At 49.1% G+C, this 15,872-nt stretch overlaps 4 protein-coding genes across 4 annotated transcripts; 1 reads left to right on the plus strand and 3 right to left on the minus strand.

Annotated features, from left to right (window-relative positions):
* Positions 1-1,216: 1,216 nt before the first annotated feature.
* On the minus strand, positions 1,217-1,701 carry PFICI_14200 (uncharacterized protein; the record flags this gene model as incomplete). The annotated part of the gene is made up of 2 exons (XM_007842781.1): positions 1,217-1,493; positions 1,586-1,701. 2 exons carry the CDS (start codon positions 1,699-1,701, stop codon positions 1,217-1,219), a joined length of 393 nt encoding a protein of 130 aa, XP_007840972.1.
* Positions 1,702-2,169: 468 nt separating this feature from the next.
* PFICI_14201 (uncharacterized protein) lies at positions 2,170-4,211 on the minus strand (the record flags this gene model as incomplete). Its single annotated transcript, XM_007842782.1, has 8 exons — positions 2,170-2,511; positions 2,617-2,747; positions 2,872-3,100; positions 3,193-3,213; positions 3,298-3,518; positions 3,589-3,748; positions 3,834-3,848; positions 3,909-4,211. 8 exons carry the CDS (start codon positions 4,209-4,211, stop codon positions 2,170-2,172), a joined length of 1,422 nt encoding a protein of 473 aa, XP_007840973.1.
* Positions 4,212-5,223: 1,012 nt separating this feature from the next.
* On the minus strand, positions 5,224-7,209 carry PFICI_14202 (uncharacterized protein; the record flags this gene model as incomplete). Its single annotated transcript, XM_007842783.1, has 1 exon — positions 5,224-7,209. One exon carries the CDS (start codon positions 7,207-7,209, stop codon positions 5,224-5,226), a length of 1,986 nt encoding a protein of 661 aa, XP_007840974.1.
* A 2,882-nt stretch (positions 7,210-10,091) lies between these two features.
* Positions 10,092-11,623, plus strand: PFICI_14203 (uncharacterized protein; the record flags this gene model as incomplete). The annotated part of the gene is made up of 3 exons (XM_007842784.1): positions 10,092-10,389; positions 10,548-11,145; positions 11,221-11,623. 3 exons carry the CDS (start codon positions 10,092-10,094, stop codon positions 11,621-11,623), a joined length of 1,299 nt encoding a protein of 432 aa, XP_007840975.1.
* Positions 11,624-15,872: the final 4,249 nt, after the last annotated feature.

Genomic DNA, 15,872 nt, shown 5'->3' on the forward strand with positions numbered 1-15,872 from the left:
AAATCTATGTATGCATCACGCGCTCAGCACCCTGGTTTTGTAAAGGTTGCCTTGTTGCTTCCAGACAGCGTTGCATGGACGTTGGAACTGAACCATCCGCCAGGGAGAGAAAGAGGTGGGCGATTGGCTTGGATTAAGGTGTGTGTGTAATGATTACTAGGGGAAAGACTGCACCGGGAATAGCTCACTGTGGTTTTGTCTTCTTGACCCCTCACTCAGCGGAAGTGATTGAACTTTAGCGTGCTGCAAGCTTGAACTGCACCATGCATGCAGGGCCACTCTAGGATAGCGACCCAACAGGCTGCGGCTGCGTGCGTCACCTAAGCCAACTGATGACAGCCTGAAATCCAAAGGTTGGCTGTCAATATGCTACCGCTGTCTCATATATTACAGCTCAAGTTCGGGGTGATGCCAGAGCACTTCCGGCTGCTGTGCGTGTCAATGGAACTTTGTTTTTCTCTCTCTTTTCGCGATTTATTTGCAGGCTTGTTGCATAGTGTTGAATTCCAAAGCTGCCACTCATATACCTGTGACAATCAGAAGGCAAGCTACGAACTTGATTAGCAATAGTTCCTAGGCACCGGGCTATGATATTTGACTCGTGCTGACCTTGGCGTACTTGTTGACGTATAGCACGGCTTTTACCAGCTCCCGGTCCTGACGGAGCGAAGACGGGGAATCGGCGCTATTGCTGGGGTTGAATGGTTCGAACTGCGAGAAATAACAAATGTGCTATTTGTATGTATGCGGGCTCGGTTGATTTATATCGAAAATGATTCACACCACGGACAAAATATGCCAGGTATCAAGTACAACGCGGTCCCAGGCATCATCGGGCCAGCTCATCTTCATACATTGTGCGATGCTATGAACCTTATGGACTACCGAGTACGTATTGTGCACGCACTAACCGAGGCATATTCCGTTGCGTCAACAGTAGATTGCCTGGCTCGCCGGGCTTGTTATGGCAATACAAAGACTTGCTCAGTAATCCTTGTCTATTACCTTCTAGCACTGGATCCACGCCCCCGAAATACATTTCAAGGGCAGTGAAACCTCGTGATCATAAGGATTTACAACTGTTTCAATTCAAAATTTTGAAAAATACTTGTACAGAAAGAGCTGCGATAACACAAGTAAAACCAACTGGTCGAGTCTGTGGTAATACATCCCAAAGTTTTATGTCTAGGAAGATATCCCTTCCCCGGCCTCGGTCTCAATACTCCAGCCAAGCGCCAACAAGTCCAAACAAGAGGAACGGCGTAAAGACATACTTCTGCGGGAACGCCGGGCCGCCAAACTCGGGGTCAACACCCATTGTGCCCTCGGGCAAGATGCTGAGCAACCCCGTGATCCAATATATAGAGCCCAGTAGTGCAGCTATTCTCATGTACTCCCGGTGCAGCTGTGGCGACTGTGCTTTCCGCCAGGTGTAGAACAGTGTCGCCAGGCCCAGGGTGACAGCCAAGCCGACGGTCTGCGCATTGTGAAATCTAAAGAATAGTGATAAGGTTAGTCCAGTCAATGTGGTACTTGAGAATCAATTTCGTCTTTCGCGAGAGATATATAGGTTCAATAAACATACTTGGCGTGAGGTGCCCAGTTGGGATTGAACATGTGCGTTTCGCTGAAATAATCGGCCTTGAGCGAGCCAGCGATTAGACCAACGCTGTCAATGGTGAGCAGTATACGGCCCCACATCTTGGCTGGCGGCAACGGATAGTGTATAGTGGTTGTGATGCTTCCAATGTTGTATTTGAGATGGTATATGAAACTTTAAACTCAAATAGTTCCGAGTCCTTGTAATAATATAGGCACGACGGACGAACTCGGAGAATACGCGGACCCGGAACTCGATGGCCTTTGCTGACAATGACGTTGCTCCCGTAGTTGCGTTACCGTAGCTCGCGCCTTCGGCCCTCAGCCCTCTCGGAGCTAACACATGTGCGACGTGATTTATAATGCTATCGTGAATAACGGACAAATAACGGACAAAGACTTTAATTGGCATGTCTGCCTATGGGTTTGTAGCCTCAGGCGTCTATGTATGATGAACCCTTCCGGTGTTCAAGCATTCTGCTCCACGTTCAGGGATATCTGTCAAGAGTTGCTGCTCTGCAGTGCACGTATTCACACCTTCCATGCCGTGTACTACCAGCTTACCCCCCTTTACTCCTTCTTCTTTCCGAAACGCGGCAGACCCAACCAAAGAATGAGAATGACGCCGAGAAGTGCCAGAATGATGGGCTGCAGGACTTGCACACCCTTGGCCTGGGCAATGGCGCCGACGGCAAAAGGCAGCACGGCCGCGCCGCTCCCACCAAACGCAGCCGCGAACCCAATGGCGCCGACGTGCAGATGTCGTGGGAGCAGCTTGGACATGGCTACGATAACGGCCGGAAAAAGGGGGCCCAGGAAGAACCCTTGGAGTGCAACTGCTACTGCCGATACAACGAACTGGGGAACTAACCAGAAGAGAAGTTCCAGTCCCATGGCAATGGGAAGATATATCTGGGTTTAAGTATGATCTTGTCAGCATGACCATCGCAATGATAGAAGTTACTAGGTATTGGGCCTGAACGGTTCGAAAAAAAAAAAAAAAAAAGCCGCACTCACAGTGATGGCCAGCTTCTCTCCTATCCTCGGGGTCACGAAGCCGAGAATCAAGCGCCCGATGGCGAGGCCGAGCCAGAATCCCGTGGCCGTCATACCAGAGGCAAACTCTTCACCGTGTCGGACCTGGATCACTAAAAACAAGGGGGAAGAACACATAATTAGCATATTGCCTAATGCTTTGCATGTGGGTGACAACTCGGTGATACTTTTGCAATGGGGGCAGATTCCCATGGGGGGTTCTGAAAAGTGACTCACTGAAAACTACAATCCACCCTCCTAGAGCAACTTCAACGCCAACATAGCCAAGAAGGAACAAGGCGCAGAGCCAGGTGACGCGTGCTGAAGGCTGCTTCATCAGTGCATCCCGCAGCGATCCCTTCTGAGTTTCACCCGAGTGGCTAGTGATGGACTCTTTATACATGGCGGCATTGTCCTTCCAGAATGCAGCTATCGAAGTGACGAGCTCTAGGCAGGCGAGAGATACCTGAGAAACACGGTTAGAACTCTGTTGATATCACCGTGCAAAGCCCCTTCAGTCCTTTTCAGCACAGGGATGAGCCAAAGCGATGGACATACCATCACATAGTAGAACGTATACTTGTAAGTTAAAATGTGTTAGCTTTTTATTACATCTTCCCCTTCACCAAATTAAGACATTTTACGACATGAGGACGTGCTTACCCATTCTAGATTGGCCTTGGTCACCATACTCGTAGCAACCAAAGGGCTTATTACGGCACCGAAGCCATAAAGACCATGTAGGAAGCCCAATATCTCGTTTGCGTTGGCCATGGCACCAATCCAAGCATTCCATGCAGCGTCGGCGAGGCCATTGCCGTATCCAGCAATCATGAAGGCCACGACCAGCACTGGATAGGGAGGGTGCAAGGCGATAATCAGGTCTAGCATATTCTCAATTCAGCACGATTCTCTCGGCGGATGCAGAGAGGAAAGACAAGAAAGATTGCTCACAGGCGATTAGATGGGAGATGGGAGCAATGACAGCGATGCCTCTTTGACCAAATTTGTGGTGAATCCAGTTATTCATCACGGCCGAAGAGGTGTAACCGACGAATGGCGAAAGGAAGATCATTGAAACAATCAGGTAAGTCAAGTTGTAGTAACCCTCGATCTGCATGTTCCAATATGTCAGTTTTCTGATACTCATCAAGATTCCTCAAAGTCTTCGTGACTTTGTACCAATTGACAAGACCTACATAGTGAATTAATGCCTGTTCGCATGATAGTCAGCATTTAATAATCTCCCTAACTCTGATTGTTTGCGGACTCACACCGTATGCGGCATCATTGGCGCCCATTACAACAAAGCTCCAAAAACATGCTGCAACCTTTGGAACGTTTCTACGGGGGTAGTTCCAGCGCTGTACCATACTGGTCGCAATACTAGGCGGAGGAAGTTCATCGTCGTCAGTTGGTGCCGTTGCTGATGTTGCTGCCGCCGCTGTCGACTCGTGATGGCGCATCAATTCTGTAGGAAGCGGTGAAGAGGCAAGTCCTAATGTCTTTGGAGACGGTGCCAGCCGAATTGGCTCCATCTCGATCACAGACGTGGTCGACGAGGATGAGAAAGCCATGGTGTATGCACAGCGGTCCAATTCACGATCAGTATTGGTGCTTTGCTGTCTGGTAACGTATACCGCGTGCAGATGTGCTAGACGAAGCGATCGAGCGTGTAGTAACCAATGCCCCGGCAAGTTGTTGTATTGGCCTGATTGTTTACACCCAGGGAGGGACGCGAGAAAAGGATTTATGAGTCGTCCTAAAACATATCTCGAGTTCCACAGGCTCCTGATTGATGTCAGCAGAAAGACGGAGAGCCACGATCCTCAATTCTGATTTCGTAACTCCGCCTCCCTTCCCCGAGCTTTTTGGTCTTGGCATACGAGAATAGAGGGTCGAGGTCCATCTTCATTCCCTGTTGATAGGCACATTCTCCATACGGATTCGGCTGAAGTCCGGTTCTCAGTTGGTGCCAGCGCCATTTGACTGGTTGGAGAAACTTCCTTTGGCTTTCCAATTGGCTCTGCGCCCGCCTAATCGGCATCGTTCCCTTAAGTGTTGCATCTAATGCGGGGAGGGAATAGCGGCGGCAGAACCTCGTGCAGGGTGGTTGAGTCAAAGGCGCAAAATTGATCGCTAAATTGATTCATTGGCCAGAGACTTTGATGTCATGGTGAGAAACGCCTTCGAGAGCGATCTCCAAACACAGCTGTTATATCTGTTCATGGCTTGTACATCTGCGCGTGTAGACACGGCGCTGTTCTATTGAATTGGAAGCTCTTTGCCTAGTACCCCACGTCCGCCTACTGGATATAATAATACAATTGCAAATGTGACAATCCGCTCTTTTCGAGATCCCTGGATTTTATAACTCCTGCTAAACTCCGATCCTGAATGCCGCCGCCTAGTCCAAACCCATTTCCAACAATGATGCGTGCCCTATACCGTGTTCCCATATAAAACTCCTTGTCAAGCCCAACATCTATTCATGCCCTTGCGAGCTTGCCTGTCGAGTATCGCAATTTAACGACTTCTGGTCTCTTGCCCCTCGGTGCTGCAGAGGAGCTTCTGAGCGCAGCACGCCTCCTAGCGGGCTCGTAGCTTAGTAAACCAGTTGGTCACGCTCTTCCATTTATGGTGCTTTCGAGTCTTTGTTTCTTGCTCCGTGACTGCTCCTCGTGATGACTTCAAGGGATTGGGTCGCTGTCCATTGATCGTCGTCGCCGTATGATTCTCGTTGGTGAACGATGGGTGCGGTGTATGATTAATCAATTCTGACATTGGCCGTTTGCTTGGTGTTATCATACTTGGTTTCGCTGATGATACAGCCTCGATCTTGTCCCCACTTCGCTCAGGCGTGTTCTGAGCAAATTCCACGTCTTGAATGTTGGCGAGTGCGGTGGAATGTCGGTTGGCAAAGCTTCCATTCCAGTCACAGCTCAACACGCGTCTGCCTTTTTTCCATCCCATGGTTGTCTCATTAGTCTCGGTGGCGTCTGACAACTTTTCGGCCCGTATCTTTTGCATCCGTGCAGCACCTGTCGAAGTCGCTCTCCTAGGCAAAAACCCAGGCATAGCAGGGCTCTCCCCCTTTGGTGGCGGCGGCTGGCTGTGGCGTTTTCGCCCGCTGCATCCACGCGATACGCCCGTCTGACCGACATCAGTACCTGTGCTATAGGAACGACTTCGGTTGTGCGTCTTTGTTGCCACTGGTGAATCCGCACCCGTTGATTCGCGAATAAAATCACCAGGCTTGTAGTGAGGCACCCAGCCATGTCGAAGGGCCACCCATAGAGCCGAAATCTGAATGAAACATTTCTGCCACTCCTCCACTGGCAGGGTCGTCCTCTCCGTAGTCGCCTGGTGGTCAGGGTCGGAGCTATCGGGACTGCCCAACTGCGGCGACGTTGGTGGATATTTGCTTGAAGATTGCGAAACGGTAGTGTATGAGTCTTGAATATCCAGGGACGAGGGCTGTAGCGTCGCCATGATAGGATGACGACGAGAGCTAGGATCGATAATGCTAAAAGTAAACTTGTAGTTCGGCGGCGGCGAGTCTGATAGAGATGGAAATGATACAGTCGAGGGTGACAGTGGGTGTGAGGATGCACCAGGCGACATTGGTGGCGTGGACGGTTTCGTGCTCGGTTGGGATTTACCGTTCATTGGCCTCCGCACCCACCGAGCCGTTGTCGTGATGCCATGCTGGTCCACTGTGGTGAACTCGTACGATTTGACGCCGCCAATGACACGAGGAGCAGCCACCCAAACAGTTCCATCAGGCAGAGCTATTTCCGCCTTGTCCTGTCCAGCCAGCGGGCTCAATATCGCAATAATGTCACGGTCCTTTATGCTCTCAACGTCCCCATCACTATCCGAATCAAATCCAGGCGCTGTATAATCCTCGCTCTTGAATAACAGCACATCTTGTATAGATTTTTCGCTCTTGATTCTCGATAGACGGGGAAACCTTTTGCAGAGATGCGCTGCAATGGCAGTGTTGACAATGCCCGACGTGGGATAGACGTCGATCACGGGCCTTGGCCGCTGACCATCCGGTACCTGCTGCAGTTGTAAAAGCAGTTTCGGGCGAATATGAAGTAAGCGCTGCTTCTTATTTAAGCTTGGGGGTGCTTGAGCGAGCAGATATGATGTATGCAGTCTCGCTGAGCGACGTCTAATCTGGCGCGTGGAAGAGGCAGCCCGACTCGTCTCGCTGTCCGATACGGAGACAACGGTTGATGCACCATCCTCGTGCATCGCTTCCGGGTTATTTGTTGGAGGATGAGCAACATGCTCGAGTGGTTCCATAAAACGAACGACAGTCTCTGGTGCGTTTGGCGAATAGTCCGACACGGGCCGCTGCCGTGTTTTCTTCAATGATGAGCTAGTAGTGGTCCTAAAATTGGGAGAAGGTGAAGAAGAGTCTACATAGGGTGGTGATCGGTTTACGGGCGTGCTGAATGAAGATCGAAGCAGTGAGTTCCGCCGAGGAGCAGCCTGTCCAGCGGTTGCGTGGTGTCTGTTGGAGTACTCGTGCCCGTGGAGGCTGGCGCCCGAGTGAAGAAACATGACGAAGACCCCGGCAGCGATCGCCTCTTTCACATACACGCTGGCTGGCGGTTTCCTCGCTTGTAACGGCCGGCTGGGTAATATTCGAGGGTTATACTACTTGGTACCAAGCAGCGGGGCCCCGTCCTGAAAATGGGGCCTCATCAAGAAGGTTCGAAATGACGATGCCCCTCCGACACGTACCAACGCAACTACCAGCAAGCTTCCATGATGCGCCAGAGCGCGCGGAGACGAAAGTTCACGTCCAAGCCGAGAGGAGGTAGCAACAAAAGCAGATTTGTCCGTGGTAGCCGCAAAACTCCACGAGAGTCCGGCTGAATCGGTCCTATAGCAATTGCAACAATGGTGGCCCAAAAGTTACAACTCCAGGAATGAAGTGTTCAAAAACGAAGCAACTGAGGCTTGGGACCCCCGAAGGACTTTGGGGGTTCAGTCGAAATTACAGTCCTGAATTAGGGGCTGTCCTTAGGGCTGAGCCAATGGCAGCGAAGCGGCAGGCAGCGAAATAAAGCTTAGATCGCACCCGCAGATATTGGACAGGGGTAATTCGAGCGTCAGGTAGAGACAGACAACACGCACACGCATGTAGATCTCTAGGCACGAGTTAAAACGTATGTAGGTGATATCCGATGAATGAGCAATAATATGAGAAGGATTTTGTTTTGTCGAGAGAGTAATGTTAATCACAAATTTCTTACAAATTCAAATTCAGGATTGGTACGGAGCGGGTCAGAGGAAGGGGAGGAGAAGGAGGAAGGCGGCTGGAGGACTGGGAGTCACCGAGTCTGACACTTAAAACAGGATATTCTTAGCGACAAAAAGCCTCGACGATTACTAGAGCGGGTCAGGTAGGGGAGACCGATTTTACTATGTAGAGAAGAGAGGGAAGGAAAAAAAAAGCCAAGGTAGCCCAAAGTGGATGATGGACAACGTGAGAACAACGATCGGGAGGGCGGGGACGCGCAGTAGCTCTTTACAAGGAAGAAGGGTGTAACACGTTTGCGGACGATGGAGCACAGTGAGCCGAGCTGCCGGTGTCAAGCAACAAGAATCCCCTATTGGCCGTCGGAGTCTTTCTGAGCGTCCTCTGCGAGGTCGATCCCGGCCGGCACCTAGGCAGGATCTGGCGAGAGCTTGATTGGGTGGGTGCTGGCCAGGAACGAAGATCATTGACTTGGGCGGCCAAGTCGAAAAGAGTCACTTGTACGCTTCCGTTGTGCTTCTATGGAAAGAGGACCAAAGGGCGGGCTGATCAAGTGATCGGGAGCAGGATGATTATCTGACAATGTCTGACATTCCCACGTACGGCTACAAAAAGGAATGGATAACTTTGGAATTGTCGGTGTACGTTGGATGGGGTTTGTGAAATGTAACGCAATGCAATGCAGGGCAACTGTCATGGCCTTCACTTCACTGCTTCACTGTACCAGGCTAGATGACGGCTGGGAATAGCGCAAATGCAAGGTTCGAGTATGCAAGACTCTGCTGAAACCAGGTTCTACAAGTGCCCCAGCTGGTGTTGACGATTTCGCCCTCGGCGGGCGGGGTCTGCCCTGGAAGTACCTGAATAGCGTACGTAGCCTACGTGTAGGTATGGATACAATACATGCTTACACTACCTTTCCAAGGTACTTTGTGGTAGAAACCCAAATCGACCCCCCTAATCAATCGAGTGACGTTTGTCATTGACGATTTAAGCGTATCTACCATGGGGCCGTCAATGAGAATATGATATGAAAGAAAACTTGGAATGCGGCAAGGTACCAGGAAGCCAAGAAAGAAGCAGTGAACAGTCAATTAGTCCGCGCCTCGGCAGATCGGAAGCCAGCCAGTTGTTGGAAGTTGCCAGTTGGAATCTGCTCACGCGTTCTAGCATGGCATGGCAGCATGGGTGGCAGGCTCATTGATGACGTTGCCACCGATGATCGCACATAACACTACAATTTTCCCTTACGACGACTGGATGCTCTAATCATTACATGATCTCCCTACACAACGCGTCTTTTGTGTATCCAGATAATTGAGCACTGATCGCTCATGTTCATCGCTCATCTCATCGGCGTCGGCATTCACCAACGTTCCGTACAAACATCATGTGGGAATAAGAAACGGAAAATTTGCAACATGTGGTTCTACGGGTACAGGTCAGCCAGGTTAGGTTGGCTGGCCTGGCTTGGCACCTGGTTAGCGGCGCTGGCCACCTAAATGTAGAAACGTGCCATGGGCCCATTGAGCTGAAAAAAGGTGCCAGAAATGTGCCTATTTCAACATGACATTCAACTCCAATAGTGGCTCTCTTGAAAAGCCTCGGCCCCCAAGAACCACTTTGCCAAGCTACCTGGCTTCCAGCGGTGCCGAACAGAATGAACGCAGTTGCATTACAGACGAAGGACCCCCAAAGGACCTCCTGATCCCGCGTGCCGCGCCCGACTTGCCTACAAGAGGTAGTGCATACGGTACTTTACCTGCTCACCTTGTGCAACCCTCCTCGTCGGCTGTGATGCATTGTTGGTTTTGCCGACTTCAAAATCCCCATGGTACGTACATGTATCTCACGCTGGGTACTCGGCGCGGTGCGTGCATGCGATATGAAGGTATCTACGGGTCACATGTTTCGAAACATCTGAAACAAGGTGCTCAACATGGAAGTCTTTGCTTCCCATGTCAGCGCATCGTTCTCTGTGTGCTCCAAGTTACCAGTTGTGTGTAATTGAGTAAAGTGGCTGGAAACTCTGGGTAAATTTTGTGGCGTCTTGCTAAGCTAGCAGCTCTTCGTGGCTTGCTCTCAGAGACGCGTCCACTGAAGTCAAAGCACTTGTCAATTCCCCCTACCCATCAAACCATAATCACTTGGACAAGTCCTGCACACGGCGCCGTCCATTATGGCTTCATTAGACCTAGGCCGGCCTATACAAACACTGGTCCTTGCCTTTGCAGCCTGGAAGGCGTTCCTGCTGTTGGTCGCCATTGGAAGCAGCGTTGGCTCAGCTTATGATACTTCTACCACTCTGATTCAGCACCAGGCCACCTCCTATAACGAGTCAGTACTTGACATTTCCACTAAATTGACGAGATGGGACGCCATATACTTTATCCAATCTGCCCGCAGAGGCTACGTCTTTGAACAGGAATGGGCTTTTGGCCTGGGCCTGCCCACTACCATTTCAGCAATTGTCAAAGGTACGCCCAAAGAGGTTCTGTGCACATTCCTCGGCAATCGGACAACTGCGACTCCGCTACGGATGAGATACAGCACCCGAGCCATTTTCTCGGATTCCATCTCGGGCATCTCGTGATTTCTCGGGCGACCTCGGGTGCAAGGCTGACATTGATTACAGTCTTTAACAAACTAGGCATTGAAGGAAGCGATGCATTGGAGCCTTTGATCGGTGTCGGCATTTCTCACTTGGCCCATTTGCTGTCTGTCTTGGCCCTCTATCGCTTGGGCCTCAGGCTGTATAGCCAGCAGACTGCTGTGATTGCAGCACTGCTCCACATCATTTCGCCAGCGGGACTGTTCCTTTCCGCACCCTACAATGAGGCTCCCTTTTCATTCCTCACATTCTCTGGCTTCCTTTTATTTTCTTACGGATGTCTGGATAGATCACGGGGTTTTCTTGGCGATGCCGCCATCGTAGGATCTGGCATGGTTCTAGGACTCGCCACAACCTTTCGCAGCAATGGCATTCTCAATGGTGTCCCATTTGCTGCTTATGCCATCTCTGAACTCACATCGGTACTGAAAAGTCCGAATGCCTTCAGCCTGAGGCGTTTGGCGGCGCTTGGGATTGGTGGCCAGTACATTGCAATGGGATCCATCGGCCCGCAGGTGCTGGCTTATCAAAGCTTTTGTTCCGGCTCATCCGCATCGGACCCGAGACCATGGTGCAACGCATGGCTTCCAAGCATTTACACATTTGTGCAAGAGAGGTATTGGTAAGAAGCTCTCCATGGTCATTTGACGATCCCAATTTTTTTTTCTCTTCCCTTTAGTTTGCTAACCAAGCAAAGGAATGTTGGCTTCTTACGCTACTGGGTCCCGGGCAATATTCCACTTTTTCTCCTTGCTTCACCCATGATTTATCTGCTGAGCAAGTCGGGTTGGTCGGTGCTCGGCGAGTCCGTAATGGAGATCAAGAACCCGAAAAGTCCGGCTGCTGCATTCTCCGGAGCCTCCTTGTTTGTTGCGGCCATGGCGTTCTCTCAGCTTCTCCTCGCGGGAGCTGCCGTCACAACATACCATATTCAAGTCATCACACGACTCTCGTCTGCATACCCACTGTGGTACTTCTGGCTAGCTCAGCAACTCGGCCAGGCTGATACATCCAAACGAGCGGGTGCCATTGTCATGTACATGGTCATGTACGCTACTATTCAGGGTGTCCTATTTGCGTCGTTTCTACCACCAGCTTAGTATACTGGACAACTCGGGACCTGCGAATTGATTGATGCATTTGGTAACACTCCAAAGTCATTAGAGCCGCCACTTTGAATATATCGATCTACTTGAGGTCTTTATGTGGTAAATACACAACCATTATTCAAGCAGACCTTTTCTAGAACTCCGCCTGAGGATTTGCAACTTCATAAGCTATTAGAAGCGAGATTTGCCCTATAAAAACAGAAACAGGCATAAACAGATCCCAGTGATACCAATATGATTGCAGTGACATACAAACTAAAATACCACCATGAAAATATAGGAAAGAGTAAGGAGAACGTCCAAAGAAGGATTTCAAAACGCATACAACCCACTTCAACCTCGGTCCCGGTCTATTCCTAGGCCAACAGAGAATCAATAATACATGACAGAATGGCGAGACTACAAGAACCCAAAATGACATATACAATGCGTTCCACACCGGCTCCTGGACATCTCCTGAATCTAGGGGAAGATCAATAGAATCGAAATAATCCCTGAGGGTGTTGGGAAGACTTCCCATACGCGCGCAAAGTAATCGAAATCAGCAAAGAAAACATAAAATGTAACAAAAGTGACCCAAAAGCAGAGTTGAAGGATCAGAGGCGCAAACCAGGAAAGGTCCTCGAATTGATCCAAGTACGGTCTTCGAGACAATTTTTAATCCACAAATGTCTTGAGTGGGACGATACTGAGAGTTGACACAGAGCGATTCTCCACGAGACAGAGGCGATCAAGTCCCTCGCAGTGAACAGGATTCTCGAGCAATCGTTGCGGCCATTGAAAATACAGCAATCTGACCTGATCTTTGGAGATTGTGTAATCTATGATGAAAGGTAATATTAGTTCTTTCCTAACATATCGAGGTTTCGTATCATGCTTACTTTGTTCACTCATCGAAGTAGCCGTATCTTATGATATCGCATTTGATAGCGCTCTCCTGGGGCATGAAAACGGAAGCGCTAGCAGTTCATAAGAGAGTGTTCATGACTTCCATAGTCTGAATGCCTACCTGAAATAAATATCGAATAAAGGTCTTCAAAGCGATCTGCCAGAATCAATAGTGGCGCAAATCGCATGACGACCGGTATGACCTGTCCGAAGGACCAATCGTCCTCGCCTGGAGGACCACTCGACCGCAGGTAAAAAAGCTTCATGGTGCCCCAAGCTACCGCAACCAACAATGCCCAAATCTGAGAGACATCAATTCAAAGAGTCAATTCGGCCTTCGCCATGGATGGACAAATATTAGTACCGACCTCAGAAGCGAATGATGAGTATAGTATGAGGTAAGTGTCCATTATGGTAAGGATGGCGATGTATGGTTGGACAACAAGCATGTGCTTTAGTAAGTCTCGGCTAAATGAAGTCCGACCATAAGGACTGTCAATAAGTCCAAAACATGCTTGAGAAAGTCTGATGAGATGTACTTTCAATTTGGTCGCCTAGTTAGAAGTCAATTGATGGAGCTTGATGGTGCGTATAAGGGCGTTGTGCGCTATGAGGAGGCAGGTCAATATGACTTCTGCGTTCGTGGTCCATGGCTTTTTGCAATAGCAAATAGCGTAAGAATGGTCCCCAAACGGAAGATCGGCATAGGGCAACGTAGTCGCAATAAGTGTGCCGGCAAGAATGCTCATTAGAATCAATCTTATCAGCCGCTTTTTCTGATTTCGATGAAAGTAGCTGCGGAGACATGTCAAAGCTGCAAGGTGCGTGATTGTTGTAAACCAAGCGAGGCGTATAATCATCTTCCAATGGTACGTTGACAAGCCCTGTTGGAGAGAAAAGTATCCATTAATTAAGATGGAGAGCCCGGAAAGGATTTGCAAATCGCTCATGGCCATAACTATCTATGAAAACAATTAGTATCACTGTAGTTCAAAAGGCCCCAACAGGAAAGAAGAGAAGATATGTAGACCTCGTTGAAAATGGCATCTAGTTTTTTCGCGTTTTCTGAGCTTCGACCAACGATTACCTGTTTTGGGTCGCGGCCGTACCCATTTAGGGTAAAGCGATGGAAAAACACGTCTGCTGGATTTGGCCTCCGAAAGCCGTGCGATACCATTCCGTGTTCTGATTCGAAGGGATCCCTGATTGGGTCATAGCCAATAAAGTAATACAACAACAGGAGACAAATAGTGGTCCAGGCGGTACCCAAGAAGCCGGCGATAACCTAAGTAGACATGAATTCAATATATGTAATAAGTATGTCTGATTTGAATGATTGCAGACTCGCTCCGTACCCCTATGCCTGCGATATCGGGATCTGGCATGAGCTCGAGTCTGGACTCACAATCAATCTCTAGAGCCATAGTGAACTTATGTTGTTATCTTGCTTTGTCGTAATATCCCAGTCAAAGTAATAAACGTCATCTAGAGTCGGTGAATCGGCACAAGGTACTTATATGTGTTTGAGTAGTAAGAATTATACGTACCAATCGTTCTCACAGGATCATCCATGCTGCATTTTATCGATGCGTTGGCAGTGGCTGCTTCCATTAGTGGTCGCCAATGTGCCACGCTGGAATCGACACAATATCATTGGATGCATTTCTCGCTAAGAGGTGAAAGGATACTGAGAACATAAAATCACCGCAAGCGATTGAATGCATGGTCTTCAAAAACTCAGCCTCAGCCGCTGTTGATCTCCTTTTAACCAATTGCGCGTCGGCCAAGCAAGGGTATCATACTGGGCTGTCGCGCTGACCACCACCTCATTTCTGACGAATGCGCAAGCCGGGAACGAGATTCTGGTGCGTTTATATGCTGGAAGCTGGCGGCTATTGCAATGCCTAGAGTATCTTCAATGTATGACATGTTTTCGATTGTGGCAGCCCAGTATTGCACGGTACCTTCGGCGTACCCAAGCAGTATCTTTAACCAGCCTCGAAATCTGCGCGTTCTGTTACCTGCTACATGATTACACAGAGTATAATCGAACTTTATGAGAGTGAAAGAGAGTGACCACGAGAGCCGCCAATGCAAATTCCTCACCAGTATAGCGCGTGGCGTCCAGCCCATTTGGGCTCAAGGCGTTTCTGGCTAAGCGCTACGTTCGCTTGAAGACGTAGAAAATCGCTTCCATATGAAATTATTGGCCTCGGAGCCGGAGTTCTGGGTACCTATTTGTACAGCGCGGCTGACATTGTGCGAGCCACGAAACTGTCTGTGAGGCACTGGACTTCTTCCTCAACCAATGTCGGTATGGATTCAATCTGTACACATTATTCTTGTGGCCTTTCGCAATCCGAATGTCTCACTTCAGCCAATATGTGACGGTCGAGGAAGCATATGAAGATATCTGAGTTACCAACGATCTAGAAGAGAGAGGTGATGAAGAGCCTCGGTTAAAACAAACTTGGGCACTCTCAACCGGATATATTAAAGGTTTTAAGGATCGAGATTAAAGGCTTAGCACAAATCTATTTTATCCAAAATCTTAAGAGACTTTAAATCTTGGCAATAACATAGCACATCTTAACACAAGACATATACATTGAGGTAGGGCTCGGATACGCACCTCTGTCAGTTCTATATATTCTCTTCCAGCACGTGAAGAGTGACTGAGAGTTCACAGAGAGCTGGTGAAGAATATATGTTTTGTTTACCAAGCTTGCAAGCACATACGACCATAGATACTTGAAAACTTGGCATCCCGTCCGCTCTGCCCTAAATAAGCAAGTAATCGCCAGATCAGTACTCAGGTGGGTGACCACTGGGGAATCCCTGGTGTTGTATGTTTTTGAATTTTACATTTTTGCTCATGTTCGAATGATTGCTGTATGGTAACTTATTTTATCGGTCCGCAGTGAGGATGTCGCAAAAGCCGCTGTGTCATATGGGTGCAATACTGATCCTCAAGACTGTTGGTACCGTGCTCCACTGGATTTTATCTATATGGCTCTCTTGGATATGAGTTTGTGTCGTACCGCTTGAAAGGTTCAATTTTGCAGTACCGTATACGCCGAGTATTTATTCATAATAGTCAAGCAAGAAGCCGACGTGTCCTGTATCATACAATCCCCGAGACTTGTAATTGCAGGCCTCGCGGGAGCCGTTTATATAGGCGGGGAAGCGGGGTCAGTAGGAATGCGGCGGGGGAAACCTGGTGGAAGTAAGGCAGACATCGAATCAAATCATGCGAGATGATATTGGGAGCCATTTTGCTACGCGCTAATATGCAGTCATCTTTGTTCGCACCAACAACCATAAGCCACCATGACAGCCGGTAAGGAGCCCA

This window comes from Pestalotiopsis fici, assembly GCF_000516985.1.
Source record: "Pestalotiopsis fici W106-1 unplaced genomic scaffold PFICI_Scf_12, whole genome shotgun sequence".
In the NCBI taxonomy this organism is placed as follows: Eukaryota; Fungi; Ascomycota; class Sordariomycetes; order Amphisphaeriales; family Sporocadaceae; genus Pestalotiopsis; species Pestalotiopsis fici.